General features: G+C 36.7%; 2 protein-coding genes across 26 annotated transcripts in view; one reads left to right on the forward strand and one right to left on the reverse strand.

Annotated features, from left to right (window-relative positions):
• On the forward strand, positions 1-24604 carry gnal2 (guanine nucleotide binding protein (G protein), alpha activating activity polypeptide, olfactory type 2). Of its 3 annotated transcripts, none has more exons than XM_026258489.1 (12): positions 1-694; positions 7001-7073; positions 7892-7946; positions 8046-8165; positions 10811-10908; positions 20310-20364; positions 20470-20543; positions 20658-20716; positions 21100-21220; positions 21327-21457; positions 21692-21759; positions 22798-24604. In XM_026258489.1, the coding sequence occupies exons 1-12, from the start codon at positions 229-231 to the stop codon at positions 22942-22944; spliced, it is 1467 nt and encodes a 488-aa protein (XP_026114274.1). In that variant the 5' UTR covers positions 1-228; the 3' UTR covers positions 22945-24604. The 3 variants fall into 3 exon arrangements, with proteins under 3 accessions (XP_026114274.1, XP_026114275.1, XP_026114276.1); XM_026258490.1 differs by lacking the exon at positions 1-694 and adding an exon at positions 6283-6826; XM_026258491.1 differs by lacking the exons at positions 1-694; positions 7001-7073; positions 7892-7946; positions 8046-8165; positions 10811-10908 and adding an exon at positions 14118-14404.
• The window catches only part of obscnb (obscurin, cytoskeletal calmodulin and titin-interacting RhoGEF b), a 53694-nt gene continuing 50951 nt past the window's right edge, over positions 24490-27232 (reverse strand). For 22 of the 23 annotated variants that reach the window (XM_026258432.1, XM_026258436.1, XM_026258430.1 and 19 more), the window contains one exon: positions 26054-27125. In XM_026258432.1, the coding sequence (XP_026114217.1) occupies positions 26054-27125 (1072 nt within the window). Of the gene's footprint in view, positions 27126-27232 lie in introns of all 23 variants that reach the window. The other variant, XM_026258428.1, reaches the window with a different exon arrangement.

Consider the following 27232-nt stretch of genomic DNA (forward strand, 5'->3'; position numbering starts at 1 on the left):
GTCAGCATAGACAGATGTCAGGTGATCACTGACTAGTGCGCGTAGGTTGGACTGTAAGAAAACACAAAATGACATTTTGTAAATACAAGAGCATCATTTTGGGATTATGCATGGCTGGGAAATGCACTGTGTGCTATCAGCTCATGTGATGATGCGCTAAATCACTGGGAATAGAGCGTTTGTTGTGTGTTTATGCTCAAACATCAGCAGTGAGCGCCTGGCCACATCATGGGGCTGTGTTACAGTCTGCGTCCCCGCTTGTTTGGGGACCTCAGTGGATCCATTTCCAACGCCAACTCGGAGTCAGATCACCAGCCTCCGGATCCCGGGATGATGATGTTGCCCTCGTGCGTCCGGGGCTCCAGGCAGCGCGACGAGGACTCTGGGGGGAATAGAGCTAAGACATCATCCACCTCCCCTTTACACGCAGGGGACTCCGGCAAGATCCCGACCGGGGAGCTCCGGCGTGGAGACGCGGACAGAGCGCTCATCCAGAACGGAGGAGGAGGAAAGAGGAGGCTGCAGCTGCTCCAGACTCCCAGCAGCGTCCAGAAACACAAGAACTGGGACAAACTGGTGGTGGTTGAGGAGAAGGAGGCCGAGAAAGAGGCCAAGAAAGTCAGTAAGAACATTGACAGGGCCTTGAAGGAACTCAAACGGGAATACAAACAGACGCATCGGCTGCTGCTCTTAGGTGGGTGATGCTGCCCTTCCTACTGTATGATGGCTTTTTTCTTATTATTATCATAGAAGTATTATTGAAAATTTGTTGTGACTGACGTTATATAGCTGTTCTCAAATGTATGCTAGCATATACTTGAAAGGTGAATATTTATATATTCTCAGTAACGTTACATTCATAACGCATCATAGCTACTCCACATTAGAGATTAATCAATTATTATTTTAATGATTACATTTTTGCATGTACCTATATGTTTGTATTTATTTCTGCTTTCGACACATAACTAAATAATCATTAGACTACAAGAAAAACATTATGAATTATGGATATTTGCATATCAGTAGAATATAATAATACTTTTCTTTTGACAAAATAAATTATGATAGAGTGGAAGAGTATCCAAACAATGAGATTTAAGTAGTAAAACTGAATGTGTGAAAATATAAAGTCAAATTTACAATTTAAAACATAGTGCACATTATGAATATTTGATTAGTATTTTAGTATTATTATTATTTATTCGATGTGCATTTCCCTTTTGTTTAAGTGCATTGCATTAAAAGTTTTATAGGTAAATAGGCCTATGATAACGTATAATAATTAGGGATGTGACAAGATCTCGTGCCACTAACCTGATGATATCCTTACAAAACATTTTACAGTGTTTACATTAGAGCTTAACAATTAATAATTTAAAGATCTCGATCTCAATTCAAACACCCACATGATCTTGTTCCTGAAAATGACAACTATCATGACTTTCACATGGCAAGTGTAAGTGCAGTTCCCATGTTAATGCATCATTCACGCTGCTGCTGATCCAGAAAGAGCAACAGTCAAACACATGATTATTTCTTTGTTACAGATATTTAAGCAACAAGTACCGGGATAAAACTTTACAGTTTGGGTATAAACACCTGAATCGTTCACTGAAAGACGTCTTTATGAATTGGGACATGAAAAGAATTAAGCAATGAACATTTTGTCGGAACCACTAGTAAATTAGGTTATTTTGTTTAGTTTTCTAATACCTTTTTTTCAGAATCGTTTTTCATTATTGAGGATTTCTTTAAAAATGTCAAAAAACTCTTGTCTCGTTCTCTTGAACCCAGTCTCATCTCCTGGGATAAGTTTCTCATCACACCCCTAATAATAATCATGGTTACAATTATTTATTACAAAATATAAAAGATATAATGCATTGTTACATATGGAATGATATTGCGGACTTTATTCAAAAGGAATTGCAAATTGTATTTGCAATTGCGTTTTCAATTTGTGGACGCATAAAATGTGACATAATCCAAACGCAAATGCAAATCGCGCATTACCGTTTTCATTTTTGTTTAAGCAAACGCACAGTGTCTGCCAAATTTAAAATGGAAATGCAAAGTCCGTTTGCAATTGTGTTTCCCATATCTTACGACCTATGAGCCTGTCATATTTAAATAGCAATATTAATTACCACATTGCCTTTGCACTCCCAATGTGGAAATTGCGCCCTTATTGCGTGGAAATTGCGTGTTTGCAATTTGCAATTCCTTTTGAATAAAGTCCGCAATATCATTCCATAGTTACATGTCTTTCATTACAAGGCATTAAGAATACTTCTATAATAATACGTCCATATGTTCAGGCTTCAAGAAAAATTATTTTAGCATGCAATATTTTATGTCTTTTTAATTTAGGTTATCTGTTTATACATATTATTTGCAGTCTTGGGCCATTTAAAAAAAATATATATATATGTGTGTGTGTGTGTGTGTGTGTGTGTGTGTGTGTGTGTCTATATATATATATATATATATATATATATATATATATATATATATATATATATATATACAAATATGTGTATATGTATGTGTGTGTGTGTGTGTGTGTGTAAAATAAATGTTAAAAAGTATATTATTCTCTTTCCATAGACAATGAATGGATCTGGTGATGATGTAAGTGAGTGACATATCAGAAAATAAAACTGAGCTCATATAGTTTTTCAGCCAGGACATGATGCTTTGATAAGATACTAAGTCATAGTAAAAGAGTCTATTACTTTGACCCCTGGGACACTGAGATCTCACGCAAACATTCTGATAGTTTTTCAGTTTAATGCTGGAAACCAGCTAGACATCCTACTGAACTACACACTTGCACATTTGATTTTAAATAACACTTTACAGAAAATTACTGAATAGTATCAAATTAAATATGAGGACCAAATCTGACTCTGTACAGCTGTTTTAAATGCTGTAAAGCATTTTCCTTTATCTAAAGCAGTTTTCCAGATATGTCTTTAGTACTGGACTGTAAAGTGTGGTATGTTGCTAAGTGATGTCTCTGTGCTGATTGTATACTGAAATAATTTGTGTGGATACCTGTTTCCAAAGGCATGAGTCATTAAGACTAAAGGTATTAGACTTCCTGTCATTTGATTTCATTCATTTATTGTCCTTTGCTACTGATAACATGATGAACTGCTGACTTCTTAATCCACACTGGGAATTTAAAATTTTTACGTAATCTTTTATGCTTTTATGCTGGTAAATCAAAATGCACTTGATATAAAGAAAGTCAGAGGCCTTGTTAAAGGAATGGTTTACCCCAAAATATATGAACATTTGCTGAAAAATAATTTACTTTTCGGCCAACCAAGATGTAGATGAGTTTGCTTCTTCATGGAAATAGATTTGGAGAAATTTGCATCCCATGCTCACCAATGGATGCTCTGCAGTGAATGGGTGCCGTCAGGATGAGAGCCCAAACAGCTGATAAGCACATCACAATAATCCACAAGTAATCCGCACCTCTCCAGTCCATCAGTTAACATCCTGTGAAGCAGAAAAAAACTGTGTGTTGATAAGAAATAAATGCATCAAGACGTTTTAATTTTAAACCATTGCTTCTGGTGAAAATACCAGTCCATAATCCATAATAATGCTTTCTCCAGTGAGCAAGTCCATCCCCTGTGGTCCTCTCGCATCAAAAAAGTTCACCCACTTATTTGTTTAGAATTGTTTTAGAGCAGTACTTGATCTGTGCATATTTCTCTCCTGATTCAGACCATAACTTTTTTCACTTGAGAAAGCAATATTATGGATAGAAGACTTGGACACATCTTTTCGCTTCACAAGATGTTAACTGATGGACTGGAGTGGTGTGGATTACTTGTGTATTATTGTGATGGTTTTATCAGCTGTTTGGATTTTCATTCTGACGGCACCCATTCACTGCTGAGGATCCGTAGGAGGATACATGTTCATCTAATTTTGGGTGAACTGTTCCTCTAGTCTGATATATCAAATTCAGTATCCAGCAGTGGTTTTGGAGCTATGGTTTCCTGGCACATGACTCAGTTGAACTGTCCGGAGACAAACACAGAGTGGCATTTCAGACATTATTTTTCTACATTAATTTATTTTCTTGTATTAATCTAAGGATGTCTGGTTTTACTTCAGTGTTATGAAACTGAAATTACATAAAGGCAGATTAAGCAACCTTGGCTGCAGATGTTGTCGGTTTTTAGAAATTGATAATATAATTATAAAGAGAGAGAAGTCATCCAAGATGTGGCTTATGAATTAACTTTAATTGAGGATCTTGCCGAGTTATCTTGAAGCTTTATGGTGCAGTTATTTTTAGTTCAGGAGAATGACACATCCTTGGGAATGTCTTTGTACAAGTTGTACTGTAACTACTTAAATATGTGGCATATCAAGTAGTAGATAACACAGACCTAAAGTGAATATAATTTTCTTTTAATAGAGATAACAAGTATTTTTGCCCATGGGCTATAATTAAAATAACATGACTTGTAGCTTATATTTAATGAAAGCGCAAAAATAGCCTATTTTAACTTACATATATTAAAATATAGCACGTTTTGTCTGTTGTAATGGATGCTTCACCTATGAATAGCCAAAAGAAGACAACCGTTTGTTTAGCTCCTTCTATAAGTGTTGAATAGTTTGATTATGGTTGTACCATGAAGGGAATCCTTTCAGGGAAAAACAAGAGGATGTCATGCTTTCACACAAGTTGGTATTTCTCCTTTCTGTAGCATTGCAATGTGAATTGTATGTGGTCTGTAAACTGAACTTTGTCACCCTGTTAATAGGTTTTATCATTTACTGAATGTGTACTTTGGCTCTAGCGTGGCTCTAACTGCATATGGCTAGCTAATTGCAATGATAGCATTATGCAATATGGTCTGTTGTTTTTTGAAAGATTTGAGCTTTAGGCCAGAAACATGCATGTAGATTTTGTGTTGGATTAAATATGTGCATCAACACTTTTGCCAAAAACTCTTCCATCTATTTTAGTTCAGGGAAACAAATTGGTATAGTTTTGCAATACTTCTAGATTATGAGAGGAGTTTGATTAAAATTGGTTTAATGAAAAAAAAAAAGGTGAGCACAACTATCACACATAAATTATTATGAGATATTATAGAATTTCTACAGAGTGGGTTCTGTATGAACAATACTTTACATGATGATTCTGCAATGTTTAAATATTGTCATCTTATTTAGTCAATTTCCTAACCTAAAGGGCCTAAAGTTTTTTTTTTTTGCCTACATTTATATAATTTTGCACATTTGCATAAATATATTGTTATATTAATTTAAAACAACACTACATTTCTAAATATTAACGTCATTTAAAATACTTAAACCACAAATGATTTTTCTATACTGTCATACCCATTTGAGCCACTAGGAGACATTTTCTTATATATTTTGACCTTGCATACAGTATCTCAATGCAAGAGTTGATGTGCTTGGAAAAATGCTTTTACATTTTTCTTCATAATTTGAAACCATGTTAAAATGTATATGCAAGGATGGTGCATATTTCATGGTTTACCAAAGTTATTAAAGGGACAGTTCACCCAAAAATGAAAATTCTGTCATTCTTTACTCACCCTCATTTCGTTCCAAACCTGTATGAATTGCTTTCTTATGTTGAACGTAAAGAAGATATTTTGAAGATTGCTGTTAATCAAACAGTTCCCATAGTAGGAAAATAAATATTATGGAAGTCAATGGGAACAACCATCTGTTTGATTACCAGCAATCTTCAAAATATCTTATTTTATGTTTAACATAAGAAAGCAACTCATACATGTTTTGAACAAAATGAGGGTGAGTAAATAATGACAGAATTTCATTTTTGGGTGAACTATCCCTTTAAAGGTTTAACAAAACACCCGTCAGTTTACATGAATTTAAAAGCTATTTATAGACGTTTTATGAGAAGTGAAAGTCATGTGTTCTTAAGTATAAAATAGGAGAACTTTAGTATGCTAAATAGTGTGCTAAAATAGTCGGTATAATAACAGAACAAAGCTCCCAGTCAGTAGTCAGGTCGGCTGGATTTAGAGGGACAACTTTCAGTTTGTCAGGCTGAGAGACCTTAAACCATTTAAGACCTGCAAAACCAGCTTAGACCGGTTTAAGATGTTTTTTTCCCCTCAGTATAAACCTGACAGACTTTTAGACCTAGTCATTCAGCTGATACAATGTCACATTCGCTACACTTTACAGTGTAACATTCTTTTCCTCAAGTTGTTACGTCGAAACGTTCGATCTCGTCCGTCAGCGCTACTTTGTAACAGTTTTCCTGGTTCTTAACGGCCATTGCCAGGTGTGACCGACAGAGGCAGTGCTGAGTTACAGACTACAGCAGAGATACAGGCAGAGAATATCACACAGAAAAATACAGAGAGGGCGAGAGAACAGAAGAGAAGGGAAGAGCGCCTGGCAGGGGCTCACAGAGACCCCCAGATCCAGACGCAAGTTCTTATCCCACCTTACTGACCGAAATGTGATCGGTTTCATCAATCCCATCGCCTGAATGACGCCCGGGCTGCTTGAGACGTTGTAGCAGGGAGGAGAAACAAAACCCTTTCCCCCTGTCTATTGTGGATAATTTTCTCTCTTTGGAATCGGAATTGGATTGATCGTTCATAAGATCAGCGCGCAGATTGGCTTCGAGGGAGTAAGATGGGGTGTTTGGGGGGCAGTAAAACCGAAGACCAGCGCATCGACGAGAAAACACAGCGAGAGGCCAACAAGAAAATAGAGAAACAGTTGCAAAAAGAGCGACAGGCTTATAAAGCCACACATCGACTGTTGTTGTTGGGTAAGAGGAGACTCGAGGCGTTATTTCCGACATACGAGGTTGTTTTCAAACGCACCGTGTTTGACAGCTCAGTCTGGCATGTCGGATTGTACATATGAAGAACACACACCATGCTATCTGAAGTACTATCTGGGAGACTTTGCATGTTTTCACACGGCTGTGTTTGCTTCCTAGGTGCTGGGGAATCGGGGAAAAGCACTATCGTGAAGCAGATGAGAATTCTTCACGTCAACGGGTTTAATGCGGAGTGAGTATCTGTTTACTGTACTGATGTCACATATGTGCATGTGAGGGCTGGGCCCTGTCTTCAGCCTCGGCATGGCGAAGGAAACCCTCATACATGCTGAAGCAGATTGTGATGTAGCACTACATGCTATCAGCTAGTGCTTCACTGCAACATCACCGTTATGTGCTCATACAGATTCTGTACGCAAGTAAAGCATGAGTGAGAAGTGCGTAAGATCACAGAGTCACAGACTGAATGTTCAGCAGGCCTCTCAAAGTTTTTGCATCCTGATATAACACATCTAGATATTCTGTGCAACTGTGTCTAGCTCCAAACTACTTTTATGTTGATAACAGAGCACCGTAAAAGTAGTTCATATGACTCGTGCATTACATTTTTCAAGTCTTCTGAAGTCATATGATAGGTTTGTGCCAGGAAGAGGCTGACATTCAAATCGTTAGTTACTTAAGGCCTTTCCGTTCACTCTAGCTCTCAAATTTCATTCTCGGTTTCATGACACGTCAAGTTTTGGCTTTGGCGAGGCTTGGAATATGGTTCGCAAATTATATAGTTTGTGTCATTTTGAGAGCTTGACAGTTGTGGTCGTTTTGAGCTGTCACTGTGTGGAAGAGAGCTGAGTGAAGATTCTCTGAAATATCTCATTTTGTGTTCCACAGAAGAAAAAAAAAATTGGAATGACATGAGGGTGATTAAATAGGCCTAATGGCAAAAATGATATACATACCAGTAGTAGGAAATTTGAAATTCTGTCTTGCAGTTTATTTATTTTATAAAATATTTTCTGTCTTTTAATCAGTTTTAAATGTTTTCACATACAGGGAAAAGAAACAGAAAATTCAAGACATTCGCAAAAACGTGAAGGACGCCATCGTGGTGAGTGAGCCGCTCTCATTCCTGATTTAGTTTCTACAAGTTGTTTTCTAGATCTAATCTCGGTCTCATGGCTCATAACTCTTTGGTTTTTACTTCTAGACCATAGTGTCTGCAATGAGCACTTTAATACCACCCGTCCCGCTCGCCAATCCAGAGGACCAGTTTAGGATCGACTATATCAAAAGCATAGCGCCGCTCTCTGACTTTGATTACACACAGGTAAGGAACCTCGTTTTCAGAATTTACCCAAGATGCTTTGAATGACATTTGAATCTGTGTAAGCGTTTTTGAACCGCTTACCGAGAAGTTTTTATATGAGTCTTTTGATTTCTGAAAATACCAATTGTTGCAGGATCTTTTGAAATCATGTACTTGAGGAGAAGTACCTGCTACTAACTGAAAGTTTGAGTATGTTACTGATGAAAGTTACTTTGTGGGAATGCAGATACTGACTGCTTTGTTGTTGTTTGACTGCAGTTTAATGGGTGGTAGATTTTACAATTTTTTACAGTGAGAATAAAAATTAGTCTTCTATGGAGTTCTAGCATTTCTAGCAAACACCTAAAATATAAAAGACATTACAGACATGCTTGATTATTCTGTAGATGTGTTTTCATTTTTAGTGTTTAGTGTATATTTATACATTTTTGACAGTAGTTAAAATATTGTAATTATATAAAAAAGTAGTTAAATACTGTATTTTTTTACATTTTGCTTATTGTAATATGTTTAGCATGTTGGTATATGATATCTTATGTTCTGTTTGTACTTTTTCATATATTGTTGTTGCATCTGTGGTTTGCCAGCACATTAGGTTATGTTAAATTATAGGTTTTTGTGGGATATTTTGGGTTTGTGTAGTATTTAATCTCCAGATTGACTAATCCAGGAGACCTTGACTAATCCACGGACAGAGAAGGTTTTCACATTAAATTAATTTGTATCAATTGCTTTAGTTGTCAGTTGACTGAGTGTAATTCAGGACAAAGATACAAATATGTGACCTGGTTTCTTTTACACCAAAAATCATTAGGATATTAAGTAAAGATCATGTTCCACGAAGGTATTTTGTACATTTCTTACCGTAAATGTGTAACAACAAAATTTTTGATTAGTAATATGCATTGCTAAGAATTAATTTAGACAACTTTAAAGGTGATTTTTTTTTGCATTTTTCAAAAAGTTGTATCTCTGCCAAATATTGTCTGATCTTAATAAACCATACATCAATGGAAAGATTATTTATTCATCTGTCAGGTGATTTAAAAAATCTCAATTTATGACTGGTTTTGTGGTCCAGGGTCACATATAGTTGCATTTTAAAGAGAATGAAACTTGTAATTTAGACATTTTGTGTTTCTTAAAGTAGCTCCTCAGGTTGACATAGGCTCACTGAAACTGATATTTGTGCCAGTCACTAGAAGACACTGAAGTCATGGATAAATTGTCACTGTCCTTTTCTCAGCTTTGCTTGTTTCAGAGTATCAAGTGAAAACTTTGGAATTGGGTTGTCCAGGGGAATTTTCAGTGGAATAAGTAGAATTCCATCCGATCTGGCGGAATCAAACTGAAACTGACACTAATTCTAAACTGTAGAAGTTCTCCGTCGTGCTGATTCTGTTTGTTTCTACTGTGCTTACATTTTGTTTGGTTGGCATTAAACCGTGTGCAGCGGGGTCACTTATGTTATTATTATTTTGTTGTGGTATTCTAGCACATTTAAGGTCTTTTTGGAAAATTTGGACAGTGATATGGCAGATGTCTTGACTTTTGGTTGCACAAATGTTGGCTCTGTGTTTTCAGACTATTTTCAGACGGTGTGGTTTCCGCTGAAATGGAGATCTGTAATTAGACAGTTTTAGACCACAGATCTTCTTTCAGCTCCTGGATTTCTCTTTAATTAATTAATGGCAGATCTTTTCTCACACATGAATTCATCAATTTGAGAATGTTGGTACGGTTGGATTGTAAATACTGGAAAATCAAGAACGTTCACTTCTTATTTAGTGAGTAATTTGTGGTTTACTCTTAGGTTCAACAGGTGATAGATGAAATAATGATTGCTGACATGTATTATTGGTTGATCTTAAAGGAATATTTCACCCAACAATAACAATTTGTATTTAAAATGTATTCACCTCTCAGGCCATCCAGGATGTAGATGAAGTTGTTTCTTTATCACTTAGCATTACATCACTTGCTGACCAATGGATCCTCTGCAGTGAATGGGTGCCGTCAGAATGAGAGTCCAAACTGATGGACTGGAGTGATGTGGATTGATTGTGGATTATCTGTGATGTTTTTATCAGCTGTTTGGACTCTCATTCTGACGGCACCCATTCTGACGCCACAGAGGATTCATTGATGATCCAGTGATGTAATGCTACATTTCTGAAGAAACAAGCTCATCCGTAAAAGTGACAGCTTTGTACCTTTTTTTCTAAAATAGCAGTTCAGGAAATAGATTGCATTTTTTAAATGATATTTGGCTTTAACTTTTGAGAAGTCATTGACTGTAAATGTTAATAAAGCTAATAAAAAGGTATATTTAAGTAAATTATGTAAAGTTGCAAACAAGTGGAAAAAGAGACTTGCATGATGAGATGTGCTCGGAGCAGCGACGGGCCGGTGTGATTCGTCAGTCCGTTTCAAGAACAGCCTAAAGGCTTTTAACCAAAACACATTTTCTGAATGTAGCTGCAATTATCTAGTGGTATCAGTTCAAGAAATATATTTTAAATGAAGAAAAGAGGCAATAGTTCTAAAAATGATTGCTAGTGCTATTAAAATTCAGTCACTTTGGCATGCAAGTGCTCTACATTTGTGAGAAATTGTTGTTTTAAAGATGTTTGTATTCTCCACAGGAGTTTTTCGATCATGCGAAGAAGCTCTGGGATGATGAAGGCGTTAAGGCATGTTATGAGCGCTCCAACGAATATCAACTAATCGACTGTGCGCATTAGTAAGTATAAGTTTGATTGGACTTTACCTGGTATCTGTGTCATGATGGCGACTTTTGGTTTGGTTTTGTGAACTGCCATTATTCGAATTGTATCAGGTTTTTTAAGAGTTGCTTCTTGCTTGAGTTGCAGCTACCAAAAAAAAAAATAATTTAAGAATTAAACAAAAGCGTATTGTATTCCCCTGCTGATAGTTATTAAAATAGGTTGCATAATTGTTTGCACTGTTTAGTGGTTCTGTTTATTTGTATGGTGGTCAGTCATTTGAGTTTACTGATGTTTCCAACAGAATAGCTTAACTGTGCAGCTGTTATAGTGTGAATCTATGTTCAGTGAACACAGCTGGACCTGCATGGGCATGTATATTTTTAATGTTTTTTTACATAAGTCTCTTGTGCTCATCAAGGCTGCATTCTTTGATCAAAAAAAAGAGTAAATGCAGCGATACTTGTGAAATATTATTACTATGAAAAATAACTAGTCTCTGTTTTAATATATTTTAAGAGTGTATATTTTTCCTGTGATGCACAGCTGTATTTTCTGCATCATTACTCCAGTGTCACATGATCCTTCAGAATTCATTCAAATTTGCTGATCTGCCGTTCAAGAAACATTTATTATTTTCAAATTTCAAAAGAACAGCATTTCTTTGAAATATAAATCTTTTGTAACATTACTGTCAGTTTTTATTCATTTAATGCATCCTTGTTGAATAAAAGATGTACTAAAAATATACTAACCTCAAATTTTTGAACAGGTGCTTATTGTGCCACTGATTTGGATTAGTTACCCATCAACCGTCTAGTTGATTAGTAAGGCAAACTAGTTTTTAAAAAGAACTTGGTTTGAAGTCACTGCGCTTTAGATGTTAGATGCATCTGTAAATCAGGGTCAGGTAAACCTGAAACCAGTTCAGGCAACTAAACAACTAGTCTGTTTTGGAAATATGTAGTTTTGCACATCCTTTGAAGGAACGTGTCTGATCAGGCTCAGATGAACTGGAAACCAGCCGGTTTATTCAGCGCTTCCTTAAGACATTCAGGCAACCCACTAAAAACAGGTTAAATATATATAGAAGGTTCTTTGCATCTGGAGATTGTAGGTACACAAACAGTCAGTTGTCGTCCACTGGTGGCTTTTTTAGACCAGTGCTGGCGTTTCTCCTGTGTAACAGTGGCCATGTGTCAGGTATGAAAGCAGGAGGAGGATGGTCAGGTCATGGGAGTTGGTCAGCCGCTTGGTAAGACACAGATAGCATCACCAGCTAGTGCAGTGCCTGACAAATAATGGCGACTGTTGTCTCTCAGTCAGAAACGGCCCGGAGATACTCCGAGGATCATACAGACACCCGGCTGCTCTCAATACAGGCTTGTTCTTTGTGGAAGACTTTTACAATACTGAGAATTCCTCTGTTATACAATTTCAAATCCGTGTCTGCTCAAATGTGTTTGCTGTGATCCAGGAGTGGATGGTATTTGAGAAAGTTTTCAGATAAATCTACTTGCATTCAGGTTCTTTATTTTTTTGAAATTTATAGTTAGTGGTGTTCGATCTCCCACACAAGATTTTGTGCTAGGGCTGCACAATTAACTGGAATTTGAAACCGAAATTGCAATATGACTTAAAAGGGTTAAAGGTTATGATACTTAAGAATCTCAGAGATGATTTGCTGGAAATAGTGTTCCACGTACTCCATCTTTACATCTGCTCTGAGTTTAAGTTGCTTTAATGTGCACTGGGGAACACAACACATGCCTCTTCACTATTTATAAGCTCTTATCAACAAAAGAGAAGCTTTAATGGCTTCCTGTCCTTTCCCATCAAAATAAGTATTAGTTCAACTGTTGAAAAAAAAAAAACTTAAGACACAAATATTAGTATTGTAATAAATGTTCGAATAAATTTACAATTTTTATTATTATTGCATACAGTTGCATTTAAACAGCGAAATCAGGCATCAAAACATAACATAAAAAAGATGGGAAACTGTTTATTTGTTTTATTTTATGAAAACATTCCTCATAATTGATATACAGTACACTTGGTTAAAAAAAATATTAAATGATTCACTACTGAGACTAAAAATATATATATATATATATATATATATATATATATATATATATATATATATATATATATATATATATATACACACACACACAGATATGTATAATTGTCAAAATTATTTTACAAAGGATTTTTTATTGTTTGTAAATTACATTTCGTAACTCAACCAGGAAGTAACTCTTCATAAGTGTCATAAAACTTTTATATTGTAGCTATTTATAATACCTTCAATACTCTACTTCTGTGCAGTATGTGATCAAGGGGCAAGGAACTCGACCGGAAGTTGAAGTCGGGTGGGGGCTGCCATCTTTTAGCAGAACTTCACTTGCGTTAGCATTCCCATTGACTCCCATTCATTTTGGCGTCACTTTGACAGCGAATAACTTTACATCTGAGGCGTTTAAAGACTCTGTTTGTCCATTATGTATTTCTAAAGATACACGACAATGTATAAAGGGCTCCATTACCTTCTATGTTACATTATGGCCCCGTATAAACAGTTTTTGTAAAAAATAGGCTAACGATTGCGTCATAACCACTCGGCTCTCTGTCGCATTACCGTACAGACAGGTGGAGAAGCTCGCAGGCAATTAACTTAACATGGCGTACTGGCGTTACATTTTAAAATACTATACAAAATAATTAATCAGAATACTTACTCCTGCTCACTCACAACAAAGAACTCCCCGCTCAAGCTCGCCGTCTCCGCAAGATTAACGATGGCAGTTTGCACGCACAGCTACTAGAAGATTTACATCTGTCAGACAGGTTGCTGACGTCGTCAAGCTTCGTTTGAGTCTGCGCGTCAGAAACGGAAGTGCTAAAAAACGCTAAAACTGGGCTTCATTTGTCTCAATTGAGTTCCAATGGGGTCGCTGTGTCCATTTCTTTTACTGTCTATGTATGTGATGTGAGGGTTTGATCGAGCGACTGCCCTTTGACCTGTGAGATCATTACACGATTGCGTGATCTGTCTGGGCTCGTTTCTGTTACCTATTCCATGCCTGTTATGGGCCTCAAAGAAAACGGATTACATATTAATGTCACACAATTACGTGTTTGTACGGAAGTGGGTCGGTGAGCCCGAGACCGTGCTGTTGTGATAGAGGACACTTCTACAGAAACAGTGAAAACAGCAGTCCGAGTGAGAGACCGAGAGAGAGAGAGAGAGAGAGAGATCCCAGTTGTGTGTGGCGCTGGTTCTGCAGGCCCGGCTGTATGGAGGTTGTGGTTGGGCTGTCTGTCCCCCTCCTCCCTCCGCCAGCGCTTATGTAAAGGAACAGCACAGCCGGGGCAAGCAGGAGCTATTAATAGCACAGACTGCAGCGCACTCACTGGTGGAGGGCGTCACGTGTGTGTGCGCGCGCTGCCGAATCAAAGGGAGTATCCCGGCAATGCGCGTAAACAAAGGAAGGTCAGAAAGAGAAGGTGAGGCGCAGAAAGGGCCTGTGTGTGTGTGTGGTTATACATATCAGAACTCAGAAGAGCTTGAAGTGAAAAAACATTCACAGATATACAGTGGTGCGCTCGCTCTCTCTTCCTTCCTCTCGCTCTTCTTTTTTCTTACATAGATACACAAACAAACACGCACACGTGCAGTTGATAAAAATAGCAACAGATTATGAATTACATTTTTAGCATTTCGGGTTTCTGTTTTGTGAGTTTGCCAGCATTTCGCTAAAAATAGCACCGCACAACCGCTCAAACCTCCGAAAACCAAAAGTGATTATTAAACCATCATGGCATCATATTAAATACAGCTTTTTAATATGATTTACAACAGACAGATGTCTTGTGGCGAGTATGTAACTTCAATGTAAAGTATTTTTCAAAGTTGTAAATAAAACAAAGAAATACCTTTAAGTATAACTTATTGAAGTATGTTTTACAAGAAATACCTTGTACTTAGGCCTTTCATCTTAGAATTTCACATTTAATTGAGTGTTGCTTGTTTATTCTTTGTAATTATTTATGTAATTTACTAGCAATTTATGTTCGAAAATTATTTCTATGCATAATTCTGTATTGAGGTTAAGGTTTACAATAAGGTTTATTATTATTATTATTATTAATATGTATTTTTTTCCCCTCTTGTCTCACTGATTATTTTAGCAACTCTCTTTTTTTTTTAAAGGAATATTCCCCCCCCCCCCCCCCCCCGGGGTCTAATTTACAGAATAATTATTCAAGCAACATTTTTATTTTGTGATAATATATTTTTAAAAGTTTTTTGCTGAAAAACAATGAAAATATGTGACTCATTTTCAATTAATTCAAACTAAGGACAACATTAATTAACACTACAAAGAATATAAAACTAATTATCATTTGCATTCTTAAATTATATTTTAATTTGCATGTATGCATTTGACACATGCAAAACTTTGCTTTTTATTTTTTAGGTCGTGCATTTTCATGATCATGCATTGCTAGCACCTACAGGAATTTATGCCTTTCATTTATAGTTTGGGCTTTCCATTTAAAGTGCAATTAAATCTTTGCAACAAGTGAAAAGCAATACTCTGATATATGTACGTATGCATGCATGAGCATTAAACTGAAACCTGATCCTGGGCCTAAGCGAGACCCTGTGATCAGTACTGTCAAATTTGATTTTTTTAGTTTCATTTCATGCCTGCAAACCCAGATGCAGGGATTTTCACAGCTCAGACTCAAAAATGCAGAGTGTGTGGGTGTATGCAGAATGAGTTGCATTAAAGTTAAAGCAAACATCAAGATTTTTTTTTTAAGATTTACAAGTCCAAACCTAATGCAGACTAGAAAATTGAAAATGTCTTAGACAAAATTCAAAAGTTTTTCCATTCTTGTCAGACTCTGTCCTCTGTCAACATTTTCAACATTGCACTCAATAGGGCATGTGAAACATGTTCAAACATTCCCATATTGTTCCGTGTGTGAACTGGATTTACTGGTTTTGGAATGACTCCAGGGACAACTTCCCTGCTTTCTGGTCTAGAATTTAACTCGTGTTCCTAAACAGCGAACAAAGCACCCACTGAGCACAATCTGGGCATGATTATCTTATCTTATCTTATATCTCATCTGTGGTACTGAACATTCTCCAGACTCGGAAAAACCAGGATGATAAATCGGATTAACAGCGTGAGAGATGTTATTTTCAGCATAAGAGCAACCAAGGGAGATGAAATAAAAACATGTAAATAAACACACACAAATTAAAAGAACTATTGTAAATTGGATAATTGATAATAATTTCTGAAATCTGATTGGTTAAGCCAGTATATTATTGTGTAAAAACTTTTACAATATATGTGACCCTGGACTCTGGAGCACAAATCCAGTCTTGTAGGGGTCAAAATTTATCGATTTTTCTTTTATGCCAAAAATCATTAGGATTTTAAGTAAAGATCATGTTCCATGAAGATAATTTCTACTGTAAATGTATCCAAAACCTTATTTATGATTAGTAATATGCATTGCTAAGAATTCATTTGGACAACCTCAAAGGCAATTTTCTCTATATTGAGTTTTTTATTTTTTAGCACCCTCAGATTCCAGATTTTCAAATAGTTGTATTTCAACCAAATATTGTCTGATGCGTATAAACCATACATCAATGTAAATGTTATTATGACTGGTTTTGTGGTCCAGGGTCACATGTATGCTATATAAAATTACTATATAATATATAACAAATTTTATACTTTTGTTTAAACAAATAAAAAGGGTTTCAGTTTAGCTTTACTGTGATGAAGTTCAATGTATCTTGATTAGTTCTTAGTCATGGAATGTTTTAGTTGCCGTGCCGTTTTTGTTCTGTCTAAATCAACCAGTGGAATTTGTTTGGATTGTTCTTCTTCAACCTTTGTGTCAACACTGATCCTATACGTACAACATTTAATACTTTTAATACTACATTTAAAACGGCACAAGACGGAGGTGGGGGCTTGCTGCACACATCTTGTCAATACTGTACGTATTCTTGATGACAGATAGACAGCCTGTCACACAAACACCTCCTCAGCCGCCCGATGCTGGTAAAGAGCTATTTATATACTCCTGAGATGTATAGCCAGTGTTTTTGAGTGCTCTGCTCACATTGAGAGAAAGGTAGTTTTGGTTGTTCTCAGAGAGATCACTGTATTGTAGTTCGTTAGGGAGGTTTAATACAGCCGAGACATCTAGAGGGCAACATTGGAAATGCATTAACATGCTCAGTGAAATGTAGGTATAGTATGTAGAGATGCATCAGTTTTATGAATGCTTTATGAATCGGCTCATGCCAAAGATGTGTTTGATACAGAAGAAGGCCTAGGGGTGTAAGAAATTATCGATACACGTGAGTATCGCGGTATTTTGTTTGGCGATACTGTATCGATTCTCAGAAATGTAATATCGATATATATATAAATCATACAAGATTCATGGCAATTGTTAAGTTTCAAATTTCCTGACCACTAGAAGACAGTCTTCATCTCTGTACAAATCCTGAGTGACAGGAAATACTAGTATTGCTATTAGAGCACGCCACTAATATTAGCGTTAAAGTTGTTCGCTGCTAGTAATGGAGGGTGAAAGATTTTTTTTACAAAGCTGAAGTGTGCCGTCATTTTGTGATAACGTCCACTGTTGCACTGATGCCACCCGAGGCTGCAGTTTCTCTCATTTTAGGGGCGTTTTATGGAGTGGTTGCGTCGCGGTTTTCATTTAGTTTGACGTTTGACATTCATTAGACATTTGTCTTGTTTTTGGCCAATTAAACTCTTTGTGGCTGTTATGTTTTGAGCCCAAACTAACTCAGATAGTCATAAATCTATGCCCCTTACGTTGCACAAGTCTTAATTTCTATGGGGAAAAAATTAAACAATTAACCATTTAAATTAATTAAACAATTGAACTACGTGACATAGTAATATAAAACCATTAGTAAAATGTTCAGAAAAACATCCCTGTTATTGCACAGAGTTCCATTTTTTGAATTACCGTTTTATAATAATTGTACAACTTTTAATGTATGTAATAATATAGATCCTTTAAATGACAACACCATTTGATCTAAAGATATCAAACCAACTGTAAAATATACAGAATATCATTCAGTATAATGCACTGTTTTATATACTGTACCCAATTAAATTAATTAAACTGACACCGTTTGAGATAAAGCTATCAAACCAACTGTATTATATTATATAATGCACAAGGCTTGGTTTTTCAGATTATGCTTTTATTGTTTGTATATTGTTTTATTTTATTAAAGGATCCTGCAAGCACTTTAATTTATCCCCCTTTACTGATACTGCACAAAAAGTTGTTTAATAACATTGAATGTTACAGGGACTGATTATTACAAATGCAGATCCCACTGAGTTCTGGTTAAACAATTTTAATGTATTTATTAATGCTAAGATTTGCATATGGTGGCATTTTTAATGACAGCTTTCCTTACAATATATACTATTCCTAAAATAAGAAATATCCCAATATAGCGCCTTGCTTACAGTATCGCAGTGTATCGGAATATATCGTATTGCAACCCATGTATCGTGATACATATCATATCGCCAGATTCTTGGCCATACACAGCCCTAAGCATCTGCAGCTGACAAGCAGGAGTTGTTGTCATTCAGTGTGTTTATTATGAGTGAGATCGAGTGCTGGATTTTGTGCTTTGTAATGTTTTGCTGACTGGTTGTTATCAGTTTTTAAATACAACGATGTTCAAATGAAGACAGTGAGTTCGCAGACAGTGTTCTTGTTCCCAGTCTGTTGTTTTTTACTCCATGCATCGCTGTCTGTTCTAATGAAACCACAAAACAAAATGTGAAGAAATGGGTCTCTGCTCCTGATATAAAATATACAATGTTCTGTAAGGTCAGATTAGAACCTGGACTCATCGCTCCTCACCACATAAAAAAAATAAATAAAGTATAGAAAACATTGACCCAAAATTTGATTTAAGATAATATAATCAGGTTCATTTGAAATCAATAATTGGAATGTATTATTTAATGTCAAGAATGTAATATATTGATTTATTTTAAATATATTTTTAAATTAACTCTCTTATGTGCACCGAAGATTTAAAAAGTGATATTGTGAAATATTATTGAAATTTAAAATAATATAAAATATTTTAAAATAATATTATTTTAAATTATAATTTATTGTTTATTTACTCTTTTAATCAATTTTAACATTTAATTTATTCCTGTGATCAAAGCTGTATTTTCAGCATCATTCCTCCAGTCTTCAGTGTCACGTGATCTTCAGAAATCATTTTAATGTGCTGATTTGCTGCTAAATTAAAACTTAAAAAAAAAAAATATAATTTTATTATTAATGCTGAAAACAGTTATGCCGTGATACATTTCCACGATTCTTTGATGAACGGAAAGTTCAGAACAACAGCATTTCTTTGAAATCTAAATCTTTTGTAACATTATAAATGTCTTTACTGTCACTTTTGGTCAGTTTAATGCATCCTTGATGAATAAAAGTATTCTTTCATATATATTATGACTTGACTTCAATGTGTTAGAAAGTAATGTCCTGATCATTAATTCATAATCATACTATGTTATACTTCACATCTGAAAGAAATGCTTCGATATCACATATCAATTAAAAGCAAGAGATCTCCACCTAAACCTAGTTTCCCTTTATTATTTAATCTTTTTTCTGGGGGTAAATGTCGTTACAGATTGTCACAAGCTTGTGGGATGAGTCTATATTAGTCTCTGTTAGTGCTGATAGCACTAATATCACATGATTGTCACAGAGTGTTGGGCTCATATTCTGCCTTTCTGCAGGGAAGTAAGAGAAAGACATGGGCTTGTTATCTAACATACTTGCTGTAGGGATGCTTTCAGGGGTTCTTTCAGGTTCTGTGAATATATCTGATACAGCAACAGGTATCTAGACCTTCAAAAGAGCATTGTTGGAATAAGAGCGGTGGCTGTTTATTGATAGTTGTTGCCATTTTTAATAAAAAAGTCTGATATGATGAAAGTAAAAGTCACATTTGAGAGACAATGAAGCAGATTTGAAGGTGCTTTTTAGTTTAAGATTCTTGGTGTTTGTATGTTGTGTTTGGGGTCACAAAGATATTATTTTATTTATTTATTTTATTAGTTTATTGTCTGTGTGTGTGTGAAAGAAATGCAGTAAGGATGCATTCAATTGATCAAAGTTGTCAGTAAATATAAAATAAGATATTTAAAATAATTGTGAAATGTATAAGGTTTCTAAAAAAAGAAAAAGTAAATTATAAAAAAAGAGAGATTGTATATTGACATTTTATATTATATTTGCTTTTTCTTCATGCTCTTCTTCATTTTTGTCTTTACAGCTTTCTTGACCGGATTGATGCAGTGAGACAAAGCGACTATACTCCAACAGACCAGGTACTGTTTCAGCTTTCTCTAGATGAGAGACTGCATGCGTTGAGACGTTTATTTTCATAAACTGTTTTCCTCTTACACACTTTCACTCAATCGTTCTTCTTTCAGGACTTGCTTCGCTGCAGAGTGTTAACATCAGGGATTTTTGAGACACGATTTCAAGTTGACAAAGTCAACTTTCAGTGAGTCCTGTATTTACTGCAGTTGTGTTTCTGTTTGTAATGTCTTCACATGTCCACTAGAGGGACACATTTCACATCTTTCTACAGCCTCATGTCTCTGTTCTTCTCTTTCAGTATGTTTGATGTGGGAGGTCAGAGAGACGAAAGGAAAAAATGGATTCAGTGTTTTAATGGTAAACTGAGTTGAATGTTAAACACGTTTTGATGTGTGACCTTTAACAATCTCATCTCCTACTTAAAAGTGATAAATTAGTGTTATCATTTACTCAGCCTCATGTCATTCCAAACCTGTATGAGTTTCTTCTGCTGAACACAAAAGAAGATATTTCGAAGAATGTGAGTAACTCAACAGTTACCGGTAGCCATAGACTTCAATTGTATTTTTTTCCATACTGTGGAAGTCAGAGGTTACCGTCAACTGTTTGGCTACAAACATTCTTCAGAATATCTTCGTTTGTGAAGAAGAAAGAAACAACATTAGGATGAATAGATTTTAAGTAACATATCAGAAAATAAGAAGACACACTGATTCCACCAATGTGGTGCTGATTTGCAGACGTCACAGCGATCATCTTTGTGGTAGCGAGCAGCAGCTATAACATGGTCTTAAGGGAAGACAACAACACAAACAGGCTACGGGAAGCACTTGCTCTTTTTCGCAGTATCTGGAACAACAGGTAATGCCTTTATTTTCTTCTTCCTAGCATATTACTTGTTTTTGAGTGTAAGCACAAGCTTTACTGATCCCTGTCTCTGTCGGGTCTTTATTTCTTCTTTTCACAGATGGTTGCGGACGATTTCTGTCATATTGTTTCTAAACAAACAAGACATGCTGGCAGAGAAAGTATTAGCTGGGAAATCCAAAATTGAAGATTATTTCCCTGAATATGCTTCATACACCTTGCCTGATAAAGGTTAGGCTTTTCACCCAGACACACACCAATAAAGTCCCAGTAGTACTCAAATAGTGTAGTCCTAAAGTTTTAGTAGTTAGTTGATGAAAAGATGACTTGTGCAGTGTATCTGTGTGAGTTATTGAGTTGAACCGGAGATTCAGATTGGTCAAAACCAAGATCATGTAGTTTTGTGAACTGGATTCATGTGCAGGTCAGTGTATGTTAATCTGTCGAGCTTGTGCTCTCTTTCAGTAACTCCTGAAACCGGTGAAGACCCCAAAGTGACAAGAGCCAAGTATTTCATTCGGGACGAGTTTTTGGTAAGTATTGTCTTTTTGAAACACACAGATTAAACACAGGGTTTAGGTCGCTTCATTTAGTTGTGATTTTTCCTTCTTTCTTATAAGATGATGGAGGAAAACCCTGTTGAGTGGTAATTTGTAGACTAGCTATTGACCAATAATTGATTTTGCCAACATTTTTGACCAATATTTACTTTAAATAAGTAAACCAATATTTAGCGCCATACTGTGCCTCTCTAAACAATTCATATTTACCATGTGCTCATTTTTCAGCATTAAAGGGATAGTCTTATGGCGTTATTTCCCTGTCAAATATCTAGAGCGCATTATTGTAGCACGAAAGTACATTAATATAATGCGCGAGCACGAATCTCTCTCCTCGCTCGTGGAATATAATGTGAGGAGCGCGAATCTCGCTCGAGGAGAGAGATTTGCGCTCGCACATTATATTAATGTACTTTCACGCTACAATAATGCGCTCTTGACATTTGACAGGGAAATAATGCCATATAGTCTTTAATTAATCACCTTCATGTCGTTCCAAACCCGTAAGACCTTCGTTCATCTTCAGAACACATATTAAGATATTTTTGATGAAATCCGAGAGCTTTCTGACCCTGCATAGACAGCAAGGGAACTACTATGTTCAAAGGTCCAGGAAAACACACATATATACATATATATCTATGTGTGTGTGTGTTAAAACATCAGAGTTAAATTGTTCAATATTATTTAGGATTTATCAATCACAATTTTAACTCTAGTCACTGTATATGTTTTGTTTTAAGTAAAATCAGCCAAAACTGATAAAGAATGTGTGCTGTGGCGTTATTTCATGTACCTTTAAAAAAAAACCTCTACACTCAATTCAGACTTTGAAGATGGCAGAATATTGGCTGCATAGACACTGTCATTTAAACCTTGTTTAGCCTTAAAAAAGAATCTGGAAAAAGAAGATATTTGTTTCTTAAATGAATTTTACCTACAAAAAGTATGTGATTAATCATCAAAAAATGGTTGTAATCATTTGAAATCCCTTCTGAATTCTTTTCCCAGAGGATCAGTACAGAAAGCGGAGACGGCCGTCACTACTGTTACCCCCATTTCACATGTGCAGTGGACACGGAAAACATCCGCCGGGTCTTCAATGACTGCAGAGACATCATCCAGAGAATGCACCTGCGGCAGTACGAACTCTTGTGATCGCACTTTGACTCTTTATGAACGTGTCTCCAAACTCCCCCTGCCCTCACGAGGCCAAAACCGCAGACGAATACTACTGACGTTTGGCGCACCACCCTTCGGTTTTTAGATGTTTTATTTTAACTCATGATTCGGGGACGTAGAGGCTCGCTGGGTTCCCCTCCCCCCCACTCGTTTTTATTTGGATTGCCTTTATTTTTGCCATTCCATGAAGCCTCTGGCTACCTCCTTATTTTTTATTCAAATAAAAAAATGATTTCATCTTGTATATATGTATACGTGCTGGCGCCTGCCAGATTATGAAGATCACATCACCTTGTGACCTCCAGGAATCCTAGTCTCACACCTCGAACCTTGATCTTCTGGCCTACAGGGCTCTCTGCTGCTCTTTTTTTTTCCGAACACTGAAGATCGCCTGTGGACAGGAGCGGGGATGGGGAGGCGGGCCGGGGGTTGTCGAACACTGGGAAAGCGAAGTGAATTAATGCACTTTTCCATCAGGTTTTGACTGACGTTTTTCTTTACAAAGATGGACACACAATGTAGCATCACATCATGAATTTCTGTCCCAATTAAGGCTGTGGACAGATCAGAGGATGGTGGGAGTGACCACGCCCTTTTTACGTGAAAGAGGCGGAGCCTTTGAAATGAGGAGGAGGGGCTCTGTGAAGAGGTGAGGAGGAGGAGGAGGGGCTACAGGAACATTGCTGAAGACTCGGTTTGGTTTTGGGAACATGATGGCGAAACATCTGCGAAAAGAAACGCCCCATTTTTTAACTTGTACAGACTGTGCAAGGGTGAATTTTTTTTTTTTTTGCTTTCCTGTACAGACTATAAAATGTTATATTATTTTATACAACTTTATTGAAAGAGAGTAAAAAAATCTACTTGTAGATCTTTGTGCCTTGATTATGGCTGTACCTGTAAATGAAGCTGATACATTTGTTTTTGACTGCGCTGTACAGCTTGATGTCACCCCCGTCAGCAGAAGGGACTGTGGATGGGGACCTACTCTGTAGAGTTTAGTTTCTTTTTTCGGTTATTTGTTTGTTTTTCTGCTTTGTTTATAGAAAAAGAGAAAAAGTTCTTTATATAAAAAAAAAAATATAGGAAAGAAAAATCTTAACCTGTATACATTATGCAAATCGACCCCCTTACCTGCGGTTATGATCAGACGAAACAGCACCATGCCTTTCTTCTTGTTTTCATTTTCCATTTAATTTCAATTCTCAGCTTTAAAAACAGAAAGAGAGAAAAAGAAAGTTGAAGTGTCCAAAATCACAACCTGGTGTTGTTTTCAGAGACTCTTTTGGATATGAAGTATGTCTGAGAAAGATATTCACGTTTGTGTCTGTGAGTGCGTGCGTGTTCACGTACAGGAGACAAACATTGAGCCACAGACGCATGACATTGTTGTTGTGTGTGCGCGCGCGCGTGTGTGAGAGTGTGTGTGCAAGAGTGCATTGTGTGCACTCTTTTATAAATGTGCGTACATGTAAATTTATAGGTCTATATAAATATATATGTACAATTCTACATGTTTAATTATGTGTGTGTTGGTGTATACATACATTCGTATGTATACAGTGAAGATGTGTACTTACACACATAGGTAAGCATGTCTAGAGTGAAATGAATAAATGAGAGTGCAATATTGAAAGCAACTGTACGTGTCCAACGATTTTCGCCATACACCATACAGACTGAAAGTTGTTTTTTATTATCATTTCTTTACTTGTCAATGTTATGTGATATCAGTTTATAATTGGACAGAAGTTTGATTTATAATACACACATCCAAATATACTCTTATTTTGTAAAGCAGAACTTTTTTTTATTTATATTTATTCAAGTTTTCTTTTATCTGCTGAACACCCTTGGCAGTCCTAATTTATTTTGCTTTTACCAAAACATTTCAAACCATGTGATCCACCAAAACAATACAAATTATGTTACACATGCAAATTTTGGTTGACACAAAATTTGTATTTGTATTTAAAGTTCAAACACATATATATATTAGTATTACTCCAGTAAATCGCAAAACTTTTTAAATCTGTAAATACTATGTGCTTAAAGTCATGTTGCACAAGAAATACTTTTTAAAATAAATCTTCTAAAGTCATTAAATAGATTTTGTGTTATGGTTCTTAAGTCTTAAAATCTCCCACAACTATTGCTTTGTCAGTCTACAAATCCCTATACATTCACATTGCAACACTTCTTCACACTTCTAGTCTTCAGTGCAGGATGACATATTCAAGATTTCAGATACCTCAACTTAGACCTCAAATTCAACGACCCACAGTGCATTACACCAAAGAACAGCACATGCAATCAACTTGAAAAACAGTTAAATATATGTATTGCTGAGGTACATTAATTCCAAACAGCATATAAATTACATTCAGATAAAATCATATTTTTTGAGTCATAATTTGGATTTCTTGACACACAAACACCCTGTTATTTCTTAGGACAGAGATTCTCAGAAGATCCAACCCTAATCAAACACACCTGAACAAGCTAATCAAGGTCTTCAGGATTACTAGAAAGTTAAAGAAAATTGTGATCAAGGTTGGAGCTAAAAGTGGACCTCGAGGGCCAGAGAGGAGAACCTCTGCTTTAGACCAAGGGAATAAATAGACCAAAGGCATCCAAACCTGTTCCCGAAGGGCCACTGTCCTACAGAGTTTACATACAACACTATTTAAACACATCAGAACCAGCTAATTAAGGTCTTCAGACTTACTAGGAACTTCAAGAAAACTGTGTTGGAGCTGGTTGAAGATAAACTCTGAAGGACGATGGTTCTCCAGGACCAGGATTCATGTTGTGTCAGACTTGGCACAGCTACACATAAGCTCACAGGAACTCAAGTAATTAGAAAGTCTTCATTAGGTACTGCGGGATATAAAGGAGTTTGTGAATCATTTGCCTCAACATGGAATGATCTGCTTGTTAGCAGAAGCTTTACGATTGAATTACACTCCCAGATTGCAAGATTTTACAGAAGTGTTCCCATTTAAGACTAGGCCTAGTTGTATGTCCTGATTTTGCATGCTGGAAAAGAGCATCGGGGAATCTATCCTGAGTGGTTTCATCCCGATTACTGATTTTCAAATGGCTTCTTCTTGCTGATCTGAAGAGTGACCTGTCCGGTGGGTGTGTAGTTGCGGGTTTGTGTGGAAACCTGTGTTTTGAAGCTCTGCAGACCTCCCTCCTTTTCTCTCTGGAGCACGGAGCAGTACGTCGACTGGACTTCAAGCTTTGCAAAGCTACTGGTATGGTGTGAATAGTTGGATGAAGGTTCTCCCGTCACATGAATAGGTATAATCTTCTCTCGCCTTGCCTGCGAGCTGACACCCACCGATAAACCTGGACTAAACATGCTGGAAATGTGTTCCTTGAAGGAGCCAAATAATCCCTTGCGAGGTTTTGCCGGTGGCACCGGACGTACCACGTTCAGCACAATGGGTTTGCCAATAACAGACTCGTTAATTTCTCTCTGCAACACCGAGATCTCACTTGGCTTCTCGACGGAGATGTGATGGTCTGTACCGCTGCCGAACGTTTCACCTGCCTGAGGGACGTAGTCCTCAAGATCTTCAAGAGTAAGGACTCGATTCCCGTCAGTCAGCATTTTGCAATCTCGAGCATCAAGTTCGTCGTCTTCAGGCTCCACGATAATAGTTTCTTCATCATCTTCATCAGAGACACACGGGTCACTCATTTCGAATGTTGTCATATTGTCGATCCCTGAAGGTACTTCGAACACGTTCTGTGCAGTTTCCTCTTCATGTGTATCAGAAGAAGCTTGCAGAGCCATTGCGGCACCCATTGCCTCTTCTACTAACTTGTTGTTGGAGTTATTAGTGTTTGGATTGCCAGGTGGTGAGAACTTGCTGGGGGAGATGCCTCTTCTTCTTGGAAGCTTGGGTGATTTGTTCACTTTATACTCGATTGTCTCCTCAACTTCAACCCATCTTGGGTTCCTGGCCGTGGCACCCTCCTGCTCTGGAACGTACAGCGTCGGTACAGTCTTCCTGGCCAGGGTTCGTCTCTGTCTGGGCGGTTCGGGTGTGGACGTCTCGGAGCAGTGAGCTCCCCTGGGCGATGGACGCGGGGATGGGTGTCGTTTCGTACGGGTGTTCTTCATCACTGTGGTGATCGTCTCCTCACTAGAAGAGGAAAAGCCCATTAAAAGCACATCAGCTTCAGGATGGTAAGATTTTTATAGTGTTTCTGAAAGAAGTCTTTTGTGTTCACCAAGGCTGCATTTATTTGA

The sequence above is a fragment of the Carassius auratus genome, unplaced genomic scaffold, assembly GCF_003368295.1.
Source record: "Carassius auratus strain Wakin unplaced genomic scaffold, ASM336829v1 scaf_tig00214714_1_2670353, whole genome shotgun sequence".
NCBI lineage: Eukaryota > Metazoa > Chordata > Actinopteri > Cypriniformes > Cyprinidae > Carassius > Carassius auratus.